This window comes from Heterocephalus glaber, unplaced genomic scaffold (assembly GCF_053883595.1).
Source record: "Heterocephalus glaber isolate CG9 unplaced genomic scaffold, H.glaber_assembly_v1.0 deba00001429, whole genome shotgun sequence".
NCBI lineage: Eukaryota > Metazoa > Chordata > Mammalia > Rodentia > Bathyergidae > Heterocephalus > Heterocephalus glaber.
In genome coordinates this window covers 17391827-17411659 of record NW_028258294.1, presented here as the reverse complement: position 1 = coordinate 17411659, position 19833 = coordinate 17391827, and the positions used below count along the sequence as shown (strand labels likewise).

The window sequence follows — 19833 nt, the reverse complement described above, 5'->3', positions numbered from 1 at the left end:
CACTATATTAATCCTTCCTACCCAGGAGCAGGGGATGTCTGTCCATTTTCTGATATCAACTTCAAACTATCTTTTCAGAGTGCTATAGTTTTCAGGGAAGAGGTCTTTGATTTCTTTCATTAGGATGATTCCTAGGTATTTCAGTTTTTTGGATGCTATTGTGAAAGGAATTATTTGCCCTGTTTCTCTCTCAGTGAGTCTGTCATTGGTGGAGAGGAAAGCTATTGATTTTTGTGTGTTGACCTTGTAACCAGCTACTTGACTGAATTTGGTTATTAAGTCTAGAAGACTTTTGGTGGAGTTCTTGGGGTCTTCTATATACAGTATCATGTCATCTGCAAATAATGACAATTTGACTTCTTCATTTCCTATCTTTATTCCTTTTATTTCTTTCTCTTGTCTAATTGCCGTGGCTAATGTTTCCAGAACTATATTGAACAAGAGTGGTGATAGTGGACATCTTTGTCTTGTTCCTGATTTTAGTGTGAAGGATTTCAGTTTTTGACCATTTAGTATGATATTGCCTGTTGGTTTTTCATAGATGGCTTCTATCAGTTTGAGGTAGAGATCATCTATTCCAATTTTTTGTAGGGTTTTTATCATAAATGCATGTTGGAGTTTGTCAAATGCTTTTTCTGTGTCTATGGAGATAATCATATGATTTTTGTCTTGGCTCTATTGATATAGTGTATTACATCGATTTATTTGCATATATTGAACCATCCCTGCATCCCTGGGATGAATCCCACTTGGTCAGCGTGTATGATCTTCTTGATGATCTTATGCATTCTGTTTGCCAGGATCTTATTAAGGATTTTTGCATATATGTTCATTAGTGAGATTGGCCTATAGTTCTCTTTTTCAGTTGGGTCTTTCTCTGCTTTGGGGATCAAGGTGATGCTTGCTTCCAGGAATGAATTTGGGAGTATTGCTTCCCTTTCAATTTCATTGAAGAGTTTAAACAGTGGAGGCAGCAGTTCCTCTCTAAATATCTTGTAGAATTCAGCAGTGAAGCCATCAGGGCCCGGGCTCTTCTTAGTTGATAAGTTTTTAATTACATTTTCAATTTCATTGGTTGATATTGGGTTTTTCAGAATTTTTAGGTCTTCTTCATTCAACTTTGGTAATTCATATGTATCTAGGAATCTGTCCATTTCTTCTGTGTTGTCCATCTTATTGGCACATAGGTTCATGAAGTAGGTATTGATGATCCTCTGGATTTCTGCTGGGTCTGTTGTAATTTCACCTTTTTCATTCCTAATTGCATGGATTTGGGCCTTTTCTTTCCTTTTTCTGATAAGGTTGGCTAAAGGTTTGTCAATTTTGTTGATTCTTTTGAAGAACCAACTCTTGGCTTCATTAATTTTTTGTATCATTCTCTTAGTCTCCATTGCATTGATTTCTCCTCTGATCTTTATAATTTCCTCCCTTGTATGAGCTTTGGGATTGTCCTGCTCTTCTTTTTCTAGAAGCTTGAGGTTCAGTGTCAGGTTGTTTAATTGGGCTCATTCTGTTTTCCTAATATGCATATTCACTGCTATGAATTTCCCTGCTAAGTCTGCTTTCATTGTGTCCCATAGATTCCAATATGTTGTATTGTCATTGTCATTTAATTGAAGGAACTGTCTGATTTCTTCTTTAATTTCCTCTGTGACCCATTGGTTATTCAGAAGTGTGTTGTTCAATTTCCATGTGTTTATGAAATTTTTTGAGTTTCTTTTGCCATGGATCTCCAATTTCATTGCACTATGGTCTGATAATGTACAGGGGATAACTTCAATTCCTTTGCACTTACTGAAACATGTTCTATGTGTGAGTATGTGGTCTATTTTGGAGAATGACCCATGTGCAGCTGAAAAGAATGTGTATTCTGATTTTATGGGGTGGAAGACTCTGTAAACATCTGTTAAATTCGTTTGTTCAAGAGTTCGATTGAGTTCTAGTATTTCATTACTTATTTTTAGTCTAGTTGATCTATTTGTGACAGTGGGGTGTTGAGGTCCCCCACTACAATTGTATTAGTGCATATATGACTTTTCATGTCTGTTAGTATTTGTTTTATATAGTTGGGTGCACTAGTGTTTGGTGCATAGATATTTATGATTGTCATCTCTTCCTCTTGGATTCTTCCCTTTACAAAGATATAGTGTCCTTCGTCTCTCTTAATCAGTGTTGGTTTGAAATCTACTTGATCTGCCAAGAGGATAGCTACTCCTGCTTTTTTTCTGGTTCCTGTTGCATGGAGTATTGTTTTCCACCCTTTAACTTTCAGTCTATGAGTTTCCTTTTGAATTAAGTGTTTTTCTTGTATGCAGCATATTGTTGGACTTTGCTTCTTGACCCATTCTGCTAGTCTATTTCTTTTGATTGGTGAATTGAGACCATTAACATTGATGGTTATAACAGAAACATATTGACTTGTCATTGCCATGACTTTTTCTTTTTGTTGGGTTCTCCCCCTTTACATTTAATTTCTTGTCATGCCAGATGGGTTCATTCTGCTTTGCTTCCTGGGGTTGTGATCCTCAATGTCTGTTCCTAGGCTATTGTGTAAAATTCTTTGGAGTGCTGGTTTGGTATTCACGAAGTTCCTAAGGTGCTCTTTGTCATGAAAGTATCTTATTTCTCCATCCATTTTGAAAGATAGTTTTGCAGGGTACATCAATCTGGGTTGGAGGCTGTTTTCTTTTAGGGCTTGGAATATGTCACTCCAAGCTCTTCTTGCCTTGATTGTTTGTGCTGAGAAGTCTGCTGTGATTCTGATGGGCTTTCCTTTGTATGTGATTTGTTTCTTTTCTCTGACTGCTTGGAGAACTTTGTTCTTCTGTTGTGATTCTGGAATCTTAACAATTATATGCCTATGTGTAGATTTTTTTTGATCAAGGCTATTTGGAGTCCTATATGCCTCACTTATCTGTATGTCAAGCTCTTTTCCCCTGCTTGGGAAGTTTTCTGCCATTATTTCTGTGAAGAGATTTTTTATGTCATCTCCACACTCTCCTGTTTCTTCATTGAGCCCAATCAGTCTTATGTTATTCTTCTTTGCATCATCTAGCAGCTGCTGGATTGATTTCTCATGTTCCCTTATAATTTTGAAGGAATTTTTCTTTTCCTGGTCACTAATTGCAATCTTATCTTCTATATCTGAAATTCTGTCCTCACATTGGCTCATTCTGCTGTGTAGACTTTCAGTGGAGTTTTTCATGTCCTGTAAATCTATTTGCATCTGTTTTATGGATTCCATTTGTTTCTTATGTTGAGAGTCCATCCTGTTCCTCAGCTCCTCTCTAGATTTATTAATCATGTCTTGCACTAGGGGCACAATTTCTCCTGTTATCTGAGAAATTATTTCTGATTTCATTTTTTCCAGATCCCCTTTTGTTGCCAGTTCAGTGGGTCCAGGTGGTTGAGTATCAGAGTGTTCCATCTCATTTCCCTTTGGGTTTGCTGTAGGTGATCTGGAAGTCTGGTTTTGAGACTTATTTACATGTTTTCTCATTTCGACTGGGGCAGGGGGCTGTTAACACCTGCACGGATTACCTCCTCTGAGGTGGGTGAGGTGTGCCAGGGGCCGCAAGCAGCGGTAGGGATGGTGACCCCAAAGCCCTTTCTTGTGGGCTGGGAGCAGCAGGAGGTATGGTGGCTGGGAAGCCCCTTCCTCTGGACCAAGAGCAGTGGGATGGTGGCTCAGAGGCCCCTCCCTCTGGGCCGGGAGCGGTTGAAGGGATGGTGCCCTGGAAGCCCCTTCCTCTGGGGCAGGAGCAGGACAGAATGTGGCCCAAAAGCCCTTTCCTCTGGGCTGGGAGCAGCGGGAGGTATGGTGACTGGGAAGCCCCATCCTCTGGACCAGGAGCAGTGGGAGGGCGGCTCAGAAGCCCCTACCCCTGGGCCAGGAACAGCGGGACTCAGTACCTTGGTCTGGTGTTCTGGTGTCCTGTGCGTCTTTGTAATGTGGAACCAGGTGTCTGCCTGTCTGCAGCGAGGTGATTCGGTGTCTTCTGCATGAGTCAGGACCTCAGTAGGGCGTGCACAGACCTTCCTGTGTGCAGCGGGCTGTTTCGGCATGTTCTGTGTGACTCAGGACCTTGGTAGGGCATGCACAGACCTGCCTGTCTGAAGCAGGCTGTCCCTTTATTTTCTATCCAGGCTACCTACCTTTTGAGGGGTGCCACCCACACCCAGGGTGGGGCACTCTTAATCACACTCTTTTTTTTTCCAAGTACAATTTTTAAATATAGATAATTACAAAAGATGGAAAAATCAGCTCAGAAAGGCCAATTACTTTAATAGATCAGTTTTTAACATAATAACTCACATCAGTTTTAAATACTATCACACAAAGCATGGTGGAGAAAAGAAGCTTTGCTTCATAATTAGAAAAATTCACAATAAAACTTGCCAAGAAAAACCAAACCAAACAAAATTACACTCTTAATTGCAGTATCACACTCTTAATCCCACCATAACATACAGTAATTCAGCTACCTTCAAAATTCCCCACCTATGAGTGCATGAGGGTTTGAGGGAACATCTAGGTACACGCCATAACAGTAGCATTACCTTGATTCCAAAACCAGATAAGGATCCAACCAGACAAGAGAATTACAGGCCCATCTCTTTAATAAACACAGATTCCAAAATCCTTAAGAAAATCCTTAAGGATTCCAAAATCCTTAACTGGCAAACAAAATGTGACAAATCTTCGATAAGATCATACATCATGACCAAGTAGTTGAATCGAATGGATGCAAAGATGCTTCAACATATGAAAATCAATAAATTTAATATGCCCATCAACAAATGAATGAATAAAGAAATGTGGTATTTATATACACTGGAGTAGTAATTTGCCATAAAGAAGAATAAAGGTGAGTCATTTGTAGGGACATGGATGCACCTTGAGACAATAATGTAGAGTGAAATAAACCAGACACAGAAACTTAAATATCAGATAGTCTACTTTTTATGAGAACCTCCCACCCAAAAAAGCAAAATAAAGGATAATGAAAAATAGGCAAACAGATTTTTCTCATATGGAAGGGGTTTAAGAGATGAAGAGAGGGAGGTGAAGGGAGGAGAAGGGATTGAAAAAAGGAATGTAGATGTGTCATTTACACGTACCTATTCCCCATAATAAATGTAATTATTATGTGTTGGAAACTATGTACTAAAAAATAAAAACTGAAAAAATTTAAGTAACATTCATTCAGTGAGTAACGGGAGTGACAAAGAATTGCAAAGTAGAGTGCATAGAGAAAGTATCAACTTTGTGCAGAGTTCTCAATTTTAAATTTACCAGCATAACAATATAATGCAGTTAATAAAAAGTGGTTTGATTATATATGTATGGACTAAAGAGGTTCAATTTTGCCATAAAAGAGTCAGATAACAATAGCTTCTTTGTGGGAAACTACAGACTTGTGTTTAGTTAATGTGATATCAAAGCATCCAGGCATTAGTCAAGTAGGTTTGTGTTGCATTGTACTGAAGCAATAGCTTTAATGCTTTGACTGAATTTGTGATTTTTACTTTACTTTGGAGAAGTCACATAATTTTTACAGTTGAGTTACCTTGAAAATCCCATTTTAAAAAGAAGCACGCTGGCCACATACCTGAAAGCTGAATATAGTTGCAAGTGGAAAAGCCATATCCCATCCTGGGCTCAACATTATTAGTTGCTTTAGACTGCAGGTTGGTCACAATATGTAACCTTCAATGAAATTCTGCTTTGTTTTTGTAAAATTGTTTTTAAAAAGGACAAAAGGAGATGAGCCAAACAGTGATTGACAACCTTACTTCTAAGAATGACATAAGTTGTCCAAGAGTGGGCACTGCTTCTGAGGAATGTGCTTTGACCTACTTTTGGGGGCAGATCAGAGAGCAGCAGATGCAAGGCCAGATGCCCTGTGGGTTGTTCAGCCAAATGCTGTGGCTCTGCTGAGCCCTCCATCTCCTAGGACTCACAGTCAGTTGCTGGAATACACAGAGCCCCATATGGTGCTCAGGAAAGCTGGGTCCACACAACAGACAAGACTGCTCTGCTTGTCAAGTTTTAGGAGGCTTCCTTCAACAGTGGAAATATTTCTCCTCCTAATTCTGACATGTTTGTGCTAAGCACTTAGTTTTGCCAAACTAATCTTGTTTTGTTAGGGAAAATAAATATGGAAAAGTTATAAAAAATAAAATCTTTAGTAAAAAGCCATGTAGTGGTTACTCACTGTGGTTCAGTCTATGAGAGTAATTCAAACAGATACACAGAGGTCCTCAAAGCTATCAGTGATTTAATTCTTAGATGAGGAAGGATAGGTGAATAGTGTTACTCTTATGATTAATTTTAAAACTGTAGTTCTCTTCAGCATGTATGTTTCACAATAAAAATAAGGTTTTAAAAATGAAACAAGGAGCCGGGTTTGTAGCTCAGTGGTGCCATGCCTGGCAAGTGCAAGGTTCTGACTTCAATTCCCAGTACTGGAAAAAAGAAAGAAATGAGACATCTAGAAACCTAAAGTTATAATCTTGCTTTACCATTTATTAGTATAAATTTATTGCACCCATTAACTTAGTATTACGCTAAGGCTATATGTAGATATTTCCAAATAAAAACACGCAAAATATTGAAACTCTCCCAGTCCTGTGATATAGGAACATTATAATCTTAATTTTGTAAGAAGCTAGACAGTCAACAAATAACCAGGGCAGAACTTGAATTCATGTGTGTTGCTCCAGTCTTTGTGCCTTTATCTACTATACAGATAGGTTGTTTATTAAAAATTTGAGCACAAAATGAGAAAATAAGTTTAACATAAAAATATTTGAAATTATGATGCTAAGAATAGTATAAGGACAGAATTATAGAAAATACATTATTTTTGAAAGTCTATGGGAAATATTTACTATTTATGATACTTTCTAAAACTTTGTCCTGTGTTTCAAAGTCACCAGTGTATTTAAAAGAGAGGAATGGAGATTATTGGAAGACTTTGGTTATATCAAGTAAGTAGATAAAATTTGATGTATTTAGTTTTGTGACAGTTTCTATGTTCAAATATAATATTATTTTATTTCTACAAATCTGTCATCTAAAAACTGGCCTATTATTAATTAGATTACATATTTCTGGTAAGAGAACTCCTAAATGAATAGTTATTTTGTGGAAAGTGAAACAAACATGATCACATTTATGGAGCAATCTACTTCCCTTCCCCCTCAGCCTGAATTATATAAAAAATTAGTAGAAGTCATGTTTCGCTGATAAATACTTCATTTGATTCTCTGGCAGTAGAGGTAATTTATGTAGTATAGTTGTTATGCATTTGGTTATTGATGATAAATGAAATTCTAACCATTATAATTTTTAAAAAGTCAGAATTAAGATGTATTATTCACATACACCAACTCCTCATGATATTTGTAATCATTATGTACTGCAAACATGTACTAATACAAAATGTTTCTTGATATGGGATAAAAGAGTTGGAGAAACTCCCAAAATGTGGCAGAATGGTTTTGATTTATTGATCTTTACCATTCTCTTTATTTCTTTTGCTTCTTTCTTTACTTGTATATTTATAAAACATTTTGTGTTCCCTCCTGTGTTTGACTCTGGAATCCAAAAATGAGTCCAGCTTCTGCAAGCACATATATACAAGAAGAGAAAGGGAAATAAAAGCATAATTAAGGATGACGATAAAAGAATGGCACATATTTAAACAATAGTGTCACAAGACTCAACTACAGAATATACTGAAGATTAAAAAATAAACACTATGGAAATGAAAATGCCCCTTTGGCTATATTGACATTAGAGCCTCTTCCCCTTAAGGTGCTTATTTGATTTAATTTTTAATTGGCACATAGTAATTGCATATATTTATGTGGTAGATTGTGGTATTTAAAGTGTAATGATCAAATAAGGCTAATTGGCATATCCATCACCTCAAGCATTTATCATTTTTGTAGTGAGAACATTCAGAATTCCTTCTTCTAGCTATTTTGAAATGTATAACAAGTTATTAACTCTAGTCACCCTACTCTGCTATTTAGCACTAAAACTTATTCTCCCTTCCTAACTGTAATATTGTACTCATTGACCAACCTCTCCCTATTTCCCTTTCCTACAACCTTCTCAGTCTCCATTAAGCAATATTCTATTCTCTGCTTGTATGAGACTTTTTAACTTTCACATGTGCTTGAGAACATGTATTGTCTTTCTGTGCTTGATTTATATCCCTTAACATAATACCCTAAAGGCTCTTCTATGTTGCCAAAAAATAGCAGTATTTCATTCTTTTTTATGGCCAAATTCCATTTTCTTTATCTATTTATCAGTTCATGGATACTAAAGTGATTACATTTTTTTGAGAATGTGAATAATGCTGAAATAAATATGAGAGCACAGATGTTTGTTACACACACTGACTTCATTTGCTTTGGCTATGTATCCACTCCTTGAACTGCCGGATCAGATGATTGTTCTATTGTCAACTTTTGAGGAATCATCATACTGTTTTCTATAATAGCTCTACTAATATAGATTCCCTCCAACAGTGTTAAAATGTTCCCCTTCCTCTAAATCTTCATCAGTACTTTTTATCTTTTTATCTTTTCAATAGTGACCATTCTAACTGGGGTGGTTTTGATTTGAATATCCATAATGTTAGTTACATTGAACATTTTTTCATATAACTTCTGGTCATTTGCACAGAGAAATGTTTGTTTAAGTCATTTGCCTGATATCATAGTCTTGAATAATCATGATAAAAAGCTTTTGAAGTTCATAATAAGTGTGTCATAGAATCACCTAAAGTTGAATAAGAGAAAACACCAATTGCATAGTAACCTGAAAACTAGGTTCGATGCCCCCATCCCACCCCACTTTTACATTACTTGCTGCTCAAAGGGATGGCACAGACGATAAATTGCAGGTTGAAGATTTCTAATCTGGCCTTTTTTCAGCCATATTTTCTTCCAAATATTTCTCAAGGACCCCAAAGCTGTTTCAAATCCAGATCGCTAAGGACTCAGCTCTCAGTTCCCCTAAATTTGTCTTTCCTTATTCTCAGCTCAGCACTTGGAATTATGTTAAGTCCAAATATCTCAGAACAAAATGCTTAGGACTGGTAACCCAATACTCAAGTTCAAAAACTTAAATCTCCTAAGTTGCAATCCTGACCTGCTAAGGAAATTACCTAAATCCTCACCTTTCTGCTCTAAGATATAAGTCCTAAGTGCTCAACCATGAATAGAAATGGATGTTCAGCTTCTAAGCCTGAATGCCAGGCCTTCAGTTAAACTGAACCAGGAACCTGAAATTCCCTTGGGGGAGGAAACTCTTGCATGTTTCAACATAAGGGAATTTTTTTACTATGTCTGAATTATACTTTATTATCTACCTAGGTAATTATAAATAAGTAGGCAAATCTAAGTGTGCTCTACAGTTATTTTCTGAAAACGCTTACAGTATTAGGGAATTTTTCTACTTTTTTCTGGACCACTGACTTATGCAAGCATGGTTTTCTCTGATTGGAAAATTGTTATTGCTTATGGCTCCCCTCTGCTAGCTCGCTCATTCTTAGACTAAGTAATATTTCATCACAAGGCTTTTCCTATTTTCTGAACTGGGTTTAAAACTGTTTTTTATTCATTTATCTAGCATACTACTTCTCCTTTGTTAACATTTACTGTCCTGTGACTTTTTGTATACTTCTCTCTTTTCTGCTGTATAATATCTCTTCCTGCTGCATCTCCCCACAAACCTACCACACACTATCATGAACTATCAGGAGCATGTTTCTTTAGTACTGTTACCTCTTGGAATCAGTAGCTACAGCTTGGGCTCCTCACAATCATTTCAAAAGCATCTATGACATCAGATTATCCTTTTTATCACTCAGCATCTGAGTTATTCATCTAAGCTTCATATGAACATCTTAAAATTCAGATGGATGAGTCTTAGCTACAGTCTCATTTTTGAAGACAATGGACTGCCTGAAATTAAATGTGGGTATCTTTCTTGGTAGATAGCTTATAAAAGTAAAACTAAGCTCCGGATGGTGAGAAATGATGATGCATCAGTGACTCATAATAAAAATGCACTTACCATTTTATCTGTGCATATGTTTCATCGGTAATTTCTAAAGGAATGAATCTAGGCCAAGTCAGATTCATTTACTGAGCTCCGCCCGGTGTTGTTAGTTTGGCCTTCCCTCTCTACCCTTTGCACACTGTCCTGTCCCTGGAGTCACCACATCAGTGCACATGCGTGTAGACTGTATCAGTGGGATGATTTATTTCTAGGCTTTGGGCTGAGTTTAGCCTTTAAGGGTCACCCATGGGACATTAAAGGCCAGGCAAGTTAGACAATGTGCCTGACTCTTTCATTGAGGGTAGGCTGTTTCTGTTTATCAGAGGTCAGAGCCTCAGTCAAGTGGTCCTTGCCTTACAGTGACCTTGCTTAATTTTTGCTAACCATTTCCTCCTTATCCCTTTTGATCTAAGCCTGCATTGTCCTAAACACAAGTTAGAATTCCTAGCTTCAGCCCATATATTCTCAGAATTCCTTCATGAAACTCCACTTTATCCAATTTAAGTACACTTTCTTTCTCTTCCCAGAATCTGTCTTATACAGAGGTTATTTGTGGAATGGGAAAACATGGTTGTGAAATACACAGGACTAAGACAGTTGTTGATAATAGAAGCAAAGAGTTTGAATGTCTTCCTTTAATGGGATAATTACATTTTCCTTGTATTACATAAACTTTTTAATATTCCCAAGAGTGCTCTATCAAAATAGATCAAAATAAATGCCTGTGAACAGAGCTCTAATAAAGAGCATTTCAAAGAAGGAAAACATGACACATGAAATAAATTAAACTAGAAACTGGAGGCTAAAAAGGAAGGACAACATTTCAGATGTAGTTGTTTTATAAAAAGCCAAGTTTCTATAATTGTGCCATTTTTTACTTGTGTTTTCATTCTCTTATATTTTGGTTTCTAATTTATACAAACAAGATGTTGATTGATGATAAAAACAAGCAAACTAAAAATATGTAACATGCTCAAGATATTTTTTGTCACATTTTTTCTGGCTACCAACCAAAAATGACAAACAGATCAGGCTCCTATTGTCTCACTGAGGAATCTGAGGCAGGATGTGATGTAACTGATCAAACAGAAAGTTTGGATTTGATGCAATGAGAAGAGTTCATGGGGAAAATCGAAGCTGACTGAATCAGAATGAAGAATTTACTGTCTAGAAAACTACCTGAAAGTTAGAGGGATTTGGCAGACGGGTGGGGAAGAGGAGTGGTCATGCATTTTGTGCAATGTGAAGGACAGGCAGGGCTAGCAGGGCAGGTAGAAAAATATTAGTTCCACCTATAAGGATAAGAAAATCTGAATAATGTCATTAAAATATCTTTCAAATTCCTTGTTCCCTTCTGAGTTTGCTATTTATTTGACATGAATATGAAATATTGTATACACCAGGAAATACTCTGGTTCAGTCTTTATGCTTTCTTCTTTTATTGTCTGTAGGCCTGTACATTACAGTGATCTGCTGCTGGATTAATAGGGAACAAAAATACTATGAAATTTATTCCTTTGATAGAAGGGATCCATGCATTTGGCAGTTATATACTGAGTGCTTGCAATGTGCCACTCTCTTAAGAGTTGGTGAATTCAGCAGTGAACAAAATAAAATAGGCATTGCTCTTGTAAGACCAAGGAGCATCACTCAGACTGTTTACTGTTTCCTCAACCCTGAAGGAAGGGCCGGGTGCATCAACCACAGATTAGGCAGACAGGATGAAAACAGAGTCAATGTGATAAAATTAGAATAAAACTGCTATCATGCATCCTGCTAAAGTGGGCTGCAAACTTACTGGTTGTATTGATTATTCATCTCAAAATAGTCAAGTACAATTCTCCTTTGGATAATTTTGCATATAATAAAATGTAGACTCTGGTATTACTTTTATTTCTACTTTCCTAGGATGAATCAACAAACTCTACTTTGTGTCTCTTGTGTTCCTGGAGTGGTTGCACGTCATTCTCATTTATAACCCTTTGTTTTAGTAGAGTTGAGTGTTAACTGAAGTATTTCAAAGATTTCTTAAAACTAATAGTGAAAGTTAGGCTGGGTATTTAATATGGAGTTTAATTGGTATAGCAGCAGTTCCATTTGATAAAAGTGCTTCATATTTGAACAGGAAGCAGAGAAAATTACCACATATACTCTAGACTCATGCACACAGTCCATTCTATTCGGAAGCTTATTTGTGTTGTTGGCATTTTCAATAGAGATGGATTATTCCATATTTCACTATCTGGGGCAACAGGCACAATTTTACCAGAGAAAAGAATGAGAGGAATGAGGTATGTAAAAACTTAATTTTTATGACCAAATTGATATTTGAGTGTCATGAGCAGTGGCTAATTACATTCTTTCCTACAATTGGTATTTATTACAATGAAAAAAATTTAAAAATACAGACACAAATGTGTATGTTACTAAACTTTTAACCATGTCAAGTGTAGCTGAATGAAGAAAATTTAATAAATATTTTTCTTAAATATTATAGCTGACTTTCAAAAATTGCCCTCAACTGAAATGAAAATAACTGTTTTGTTGTTGAAGTACTGCAGACTGAAATGTTTCTCTTCTTAATAGATTGTTTTTCTAGGTTAGATATGCTATTAACACACAATTCTACAATACAGCTTTATAAAATCCAGTTGTAGAGAGGTAATATAACCTACTAACATCTTTCTTGAAATATTCAAATGTTTTCTAATTTGAAGATTTGTTTTATATATTTTGCTTTTGCATTTGAAAGTCAAGGATTAAGCAATACCACTCATGACAAAAAAATATACAGGGTCTTTTGTTGCTTCTCTGGAGGACAGCTAAGAAAAAAACAGAGAGCAGCAGAGAATGCATTTTGTTCCATCAACACAAAAGCAGCTTTCACTTTTTCTCATTATTCTTTATAAACAGGTACTAATTTTACTAACTTTATTGTGCATACATTTGTACTATTTCTAAAACAATAGAAAATGCTTAGGTAAATATTCTGAATTTGTTTTCTACTTTGATGACATGGTAAAGAAATAACGATAACCTAGCCTTTAAATAAAAATGTGTCTGAAATTTATCCCATTGCATTTGTTTAATATTTATACTATAACAACTAAGAAAGGAGATATTTTTAAATAAAAACTTTTTAAAAAATAAAAATGTTTTTGCTGTTCCTTCAAGAGAATGGATGTTTTGCATATAAAAGCCATAGATATGAAAGCCACAATCATTTACAAGGAAAGAGGCCATGTCCTCAGGATTATGGCTTGCCAAGACACTTACTATTTTATCACATAAATGGACAGTAAAGATGTCATAATGCAGGTTTATACAGTGTAAACATAAAAGTTGTGCATGAATAAATAAAACTTTGGAAACCAGATCAAAATTAAGATATGAATAAACTTACTGATAATAATTTTTCTCTCCTTAAGAAGACAAAAGTTTCTTGCATCAGTTTCCATCACATTTTTTTCCACCTTTTCATGGATCTTCTAATTGAATAACAACTGAAAAATGACAAAGTCCAAATGTGCTCCTTGTTCTTTTAAGTGCATATTCCTGTGGCTGTAAAAAAAATGCGATTTGATTTTAAGTGCTTGTCACATTCATAACTTCAATTGAGTTTAAAAGGCAATCCCTTTGAGATAGGCTAGAATAATTATTTTCTCATTTTAATGGATGAAAAAATAAAAAATAGTTTCTTGATCTTTTTGGTTCTTGTCTCCATTTTATGACACTTTGTGCATTTTTTATTCACAAAAAACTTTTTTTTGCAAGTTTCCACTCCTAGTACTTTTTTTTCTTTTGTGGTGCTGGTGATTAAAAAGGCCTTAGACTTGCTAGGCAAGTGAACATCGAGTACACCACATATACTATATACCATATATATATAATATATAATATATATATAAAATACATAATATATATATATATATAATACTTCCAGTACTTTTGTTGCATTTGTATAAATCCCATGATCCTAGGTCATATCTCCCTTAATTTTACATTTTTTTCTTTTTCAAACATTCTACATATTCAATTAACACCTCCTCTCCCCCTAATCTCTGAAGTTTCTCTTTCCCACAAGAGAAACTAAATAAAGTAATAAATATAGAAGAAGAGAGTAAAAGGTTAAAGCATTTATTAGAAGGCAGAAAACTGACAGAAGGGAAGAAAGTTAAGAATTTCAGAAGGAGGATGATGGATGATTGCTCAGGTAACAAAGCTTGGTGACATCATGTCTTTTTTACTTCATCTGTCCTGTTAACTCAGAAATACTACTGCTCCTCCAGAAATTCCCTTTAACTGAAGATCATCTTTTGCCAAATCAACTTTTGCTTCAGTCCAGTTCTCCCAAGAGAAAACTCCACTCTCTTAGAAAAAAAAATGTTGGAATATTTCTTTTAAAAGTGGAAAAGAGTATCTACTAAGGATCATTACTTATATAAAAGGAAAATCTAATATAAAAAAGACTGTTTCCATTTTTTCATTTTCTCATGTTAATTCCATTCCCTTCTTTCCTTTCCCCTACCCTCCCACTTCCCCTTTTCTTCCTATTTCACATTATTGATGATGAATGTCATTATATTGTATACCTAAAATGTACCAATAAAATTAATTTTTAAAAAACTAATATAAAAAAGAGACCAAAACAATATATAGAAAAGTAACTAGGAGCAGCTCTCTCTGTAGTCTGTATAACTAATGTCCCAGAGAGCCAAGAAAAGATATTGTACTTTAGAAAGAAGAAAAATATTCTATAAAGAAACGTTTGAAGAAAAAAAGATATTCCTAAAAATTAGAATATAACACCAGGAAAATGTTCATAGGTATGTTAGAAGATAAAGAAATCTCTTGGAATATAATACCAAAATATAAATGATTGGTAAAGAGAGAGAAAAATAAGAAAATTAAACAACAATTATAGAATGTCCAGCATCCAAAGAGAGTTTCAGAAATAGAACCCTGAAAACAGGAAATAGAATTATCTGAGAAATGAGGCAGAGACACATTTTCCCTCAAGATTAAAAGGTTTTAACGAGTATCCAGCATTATGGAGGAAAAGAGACTCCTTCCAGTAATCATGTTTGAAGGGAAAACAAAGGAAATATTCAGAATCAAAACTGTATCATACTTTTAATAACAGCTACAAAAACTAGAATCTAACAGAGGAATGTCATCAGAATTATTAACCCGAAATTCTTTTATTTATTTATTTATTTATTTATCTATTTATTAAGTTTATTGGTACACTTTAGGTGTACAATATAATGACATCATCATTGGGAATTTGTACCTTACATGATATACTTTGGTTCTTATTTTTTTCCCCATTCCCCTGCCCTCCCTTCAACCACCCCACCCCTCCCTATTTACAAAGACTGTTTTTGTTTTTCCCTTTTCTCATATTTATTCCTTTCCCTTCTTCCCTTTCTTCTACCCCTCCTACTTTCCCTTTCCCTTTAGACTTTTTCTTCCTATTTCACAACCTAGAATTCTTTATTCATCCAAACTATCAAGTTTGAGGATAGGACAAGTCATTTTAGACATGGTTAATCTCAAATAATTTACCTTCCATACATGCATTCTCAGTCACCTACTGGAAGAAGTGCTATATTAGAATAAGAAAGTAAACTAATAAAGAGTAAGATCTGGAATACGGAAAACTAGGGACCCAAAACAAAAGTGAAGCAACCTATCCTTGGGATTGCAGGAAAAAGTAGATTCAGAGGCAGTGTAAATTTATGAAGTCTAGAAAGCAACTTGTCAATATTAGCATATTAGGGGGCCACAGAAATGATTCTTCAAAAAGCTAAAATTATTAAACAAGAGGATGGGGAAAGGGAGTATAAAGAGAAAGTATAAGGATGGGAATGGGGGGTTGAGTATGATCAATATGCATCACATACATTGAAATGCCCCTAAAATCATGTGGAACTAGAAGAGGGTGGGGCCAGCTGTGATGAAGGAAATGATTAAAGTAGGTTATGTACCTGTAAAAATTTGCTGAAATAAAACCATTAATCTGTAGAATTAATACAATGAAAAATATGGGGAAAATAAGCTAAAATTGATAGGAAATCACATAGTATGTTGAATGTACTAAAATAAGATTTATATTGAAGGAGATAAGAATTTGACTGAATTATTCATATGTACACAGAGCATTAACCAAATGAAGATAATTTTTAACTACTGGAGTTTAGGTCATAGGGACGCTGAGCCAGAAAAGATACCATAGTACACTACTGATCTTAGCTTTGACAAGCATTTGCATTATCATAATGTTAACACTAAATAGGTAACTAAAGATACTCATTATATAACTATCTTGAAATTACAAAGGACTTTGGGGTGCATATGTGTGCACATATGTGGATGTATGTGTGGGACAAGTATAGAAGTATGGTGTGTAAAAATGAGCCAAACCCTCAACCTTTATTATGGGATGTCCATAGGTAATGGCAAATCTGAAAAATCAAGAAAATGTGCTTGCTTTAGCAGCACATATACTAAAATTGAAAAATTAAGAAATAGAAATATAATCACACTTTATATAAAGCTTTAAATTATAAAATAATCAGCTAAAATAGTTGAATTGAAATTTATTGCCTCTGAGATCAGAGAGTGGGAAAAATGAAGAACAAAAGCCTCTTATTCTGTAACATTTAATAGACTACTTAAAATATGTATTCATTACCTTGATAAAATTAAACTGGAATTAAAAACAAAATAATAGCTATCCAGAAAAAGTTGTTATAAAAATTATTCCTTTGCTACAAAGCTAAGTTACATATGCATCATCTAAAGACCCAACTTAGAAAATACTACTATCATATATTTGGCTGTTGGCCCTTCATTTCACTTTTTAAATTCACATAAAATATCAGTTTTGTTGGCTTTGAAGACCTCTGATAGCTAAATGAATCACAGGTGGATGAAAATCTATGAAAAATATTTGTGAATATGGCAGCATACTCCAGATTCCTTGGAAAATTATAATCATCTGTCTGTGAGTTGATGAAATTTTATTGTTTTTCTATTGATGGCATCACACTACCACCAACAACATTGCCTGGAAATTTGGTATCAAGATGGATAAGACCTAGAAGAAAAACCTATTAGATTCTCTAGACCTGGCAACACTGGAGGGGAAGATGGTTTATCAAGTCTTTGGATGCCATTTGAGCCTTTATTCAGGAAGTATATGGTAGTCTTTAAACAGGCATGACATTTGGAATATTTATGAAGAGAAAAAACAATACTCATTGTCATGGCTTTGTCCTTCTTAACACCTCCTCCTTAACCTGGCCCTCCCTCATTTCTTTCTGCAAGAACTTGTCCCACTTTGAATTTCCACTTAGTGACAGTAATAAGACTGGAAACTCTAATTTGAATTAAAGACTTTCAAGCTCAAAAAAGACCTTAAGACAGAAATATATGAATCAATAGGGAATAAAATCCCCTATTGATAGCATTTTGATTACAGGAGAAGAACTTTAATTTGTTATCACACATTGATGGCCTACCTTGAGGGCAGGCCACTTTTTCACCAGTGACTCTATCACAGAAGTGTTCCTTCCTACCTGGCATCTTGATCACTTTTTCAAGTTTTCAGTGACTTTGAGAATGGCAGAGCTGAAGCCTTAATTGTCCCTGTTAATGCAACCTCTCTCTTAGCATCTGGCAGTTCAGCTGGAGAAAGTTCTCCATCTGCCTGAAACCCCTGTGTCACCTTGCCAGAACATACTACTAATCCTTCCATTTTCAACATACCATTTCTTCTCAGAAGCTGGGTTAGGTGCTTCTGCTATAGGCTTATCATGACAACTAAAGAGCTAATAACAGGAAAATGTGTCCATTGACTTTTTCTCTCTTTAGACTATATTGAAGGGTTGAAGAGTACCTGTTTTTTCTTTTACCATTTATTTTCCTAGGCCTAATACAATGCCTAAACAAATATTGGAGGGACTCAACAAATATTGATGACTTGAATGAATTTGCTGTTGTTCCTACTTTTTAAAAGTAATTCCACACCATCATATTGGTGACTGATTATGCATAGGAGAGTTAGAATTTCTAAATCTTTACCATATGTAGTTGAGAAACACAAGTTAACCTCTGTGTGAATGGTTCAGAAAAGGTATGGCAATTGACAGTCTCCACCCCACAATGGAATGTTAAAGTCTATAACCTGCTTAGCTATTTTAAAGGAGTTCTTAGAATCCATTAACAAATAAATGCATCTTCACTTTATATTATAGGAAGTCTAGAGATGGTGAGACAACATCTAATATACTGAGAAATGCATTAGGTAAATGTTAGGTCATTTTGGCACACTAAAATGCTCCTAATATGATTTGTTCACAATCTTTCTGTTTATTGCAGCCGGGGCACTGACAACAGACTAACTCATCGGCGGCAGACAGTTCTTCGTGAGAAAGGGAGAAGGTTAGCTAATCGAGGACCAGCATACATGTTTAATGATCACTCAACAAGCCTATCTATTGAGGAGGAACGCTTTTTAGATGCAGCTGAATACGGCAACATCCCAGTGGTGCGGAAAATGTTAGAAGAGTGCCTCTCCCTCAATGTGAACTGTGTGGATTACATGGGCCAGAATGCCCTGCAATTGGCAGTGGCCAATGAGCACCTGGAAATTACAGAGCTTCTTCTCAAGAAAGAAAACCTCTCTCGGGTTGGAGATGCTTTGCTTCTAGCTATCAGTAAAGGTTATGTCCGGATTGTGGAAGCAATTCTTAGTCACCCAGCTTTTGCTGAAGGTAAAAGGTTAGCAACAAGTCCTAGCCAGTCTGAACTACAGCAAGATGATTTTTATGCCTATGATGAGGATGGGACCAGGTTCTCTCACGACGTGACTCCAATCATTCTGGCTGCCCATTGCCAAGAATATGAAATTGTTCACACTCTCCTGCGGAAAGGTGCACGGATTGAACGGCCTCATGATTATTTCTGCAAGTGCAATGAATGTAATCAGAAACAAAAGCATGACTCCTTTAGCCACTCCAGATCTAGGATCAATGCCTACAAGGGCCTGGCAAGTCCAGCTTACCTGTCATTGTCTAGTGAAGATCCAGTCATGACAGCTTTAGAACTTAGCAATGAGCTGGCAGTGCTGGCCAACATTGAGAAAGAGTTCAAGGTAGGTCACTAATACTAGGGACTTCACCCTCTACAAGCCAAAGTCAAGTTGTTTACAACTGCCACGATGTGCTAGTTACTGTGGATACTTGGTAGTTTTGCATTTTTATCCAATATGTTTCTTATAATTATTGCAGTAAAAGTTGCAATGGTTGCCCTTAGTGATAATCTATCTACCAGATACTTTGCACTTATTATGGCCTGTCCTTATTACAACCTTAAGCAAATGTTAGTTTTTATTCAGATGGAGAAATGGAGGCATAGGAAAGTTAAGTAAAGCTCAAGTTAAACAGTTCATAAATGAATCAGTTGGGATCAGAATCCAAGTATTCTGTACACAAAGATACTGGTTCTTTCTCCTATAAAATATGATTCTGTATTCAGAGCACAGTGATAAATACTGTTGAGATCAGAAGGATAGATAACCTAAGGAAGTCATAGTTTGAACTGAGAGACAAATGTATACATGAATAAATATGATATGAAGCAAGATGAAACCACTACATAGAGCTATATAAGTAATGTGCTATAGAAATTCAAGAAAGCAGTATATAATTCCTATTAGGATGTGGCAAATTTATATGTAAGTT

The 19833-nt window shown here is 35.6% G+C and overlaps 1 protein-coding gene across 1 annotated transcript in view; it reads left to right on the top strand.

Moving 5' to 3' along the window:
• The window catches only part of Trpc6 (transient receptor potential cation channel subfamily C member 6), a 128608-nt gene that overhangs the window by 67174 nt on the left and 41601 nt on the right, over window positions 1–19833 (top strand). The window contains exon 2 of the mRNA XM_004870805.3: window positions 18470–19244. Coding sequence (XP_004870862.1) covers window positions 18470–19244 — 775 coding nt within the window. The remainder of the gene's footprint in view (window positions 1–18469; window positions 19245–19833) is intronic.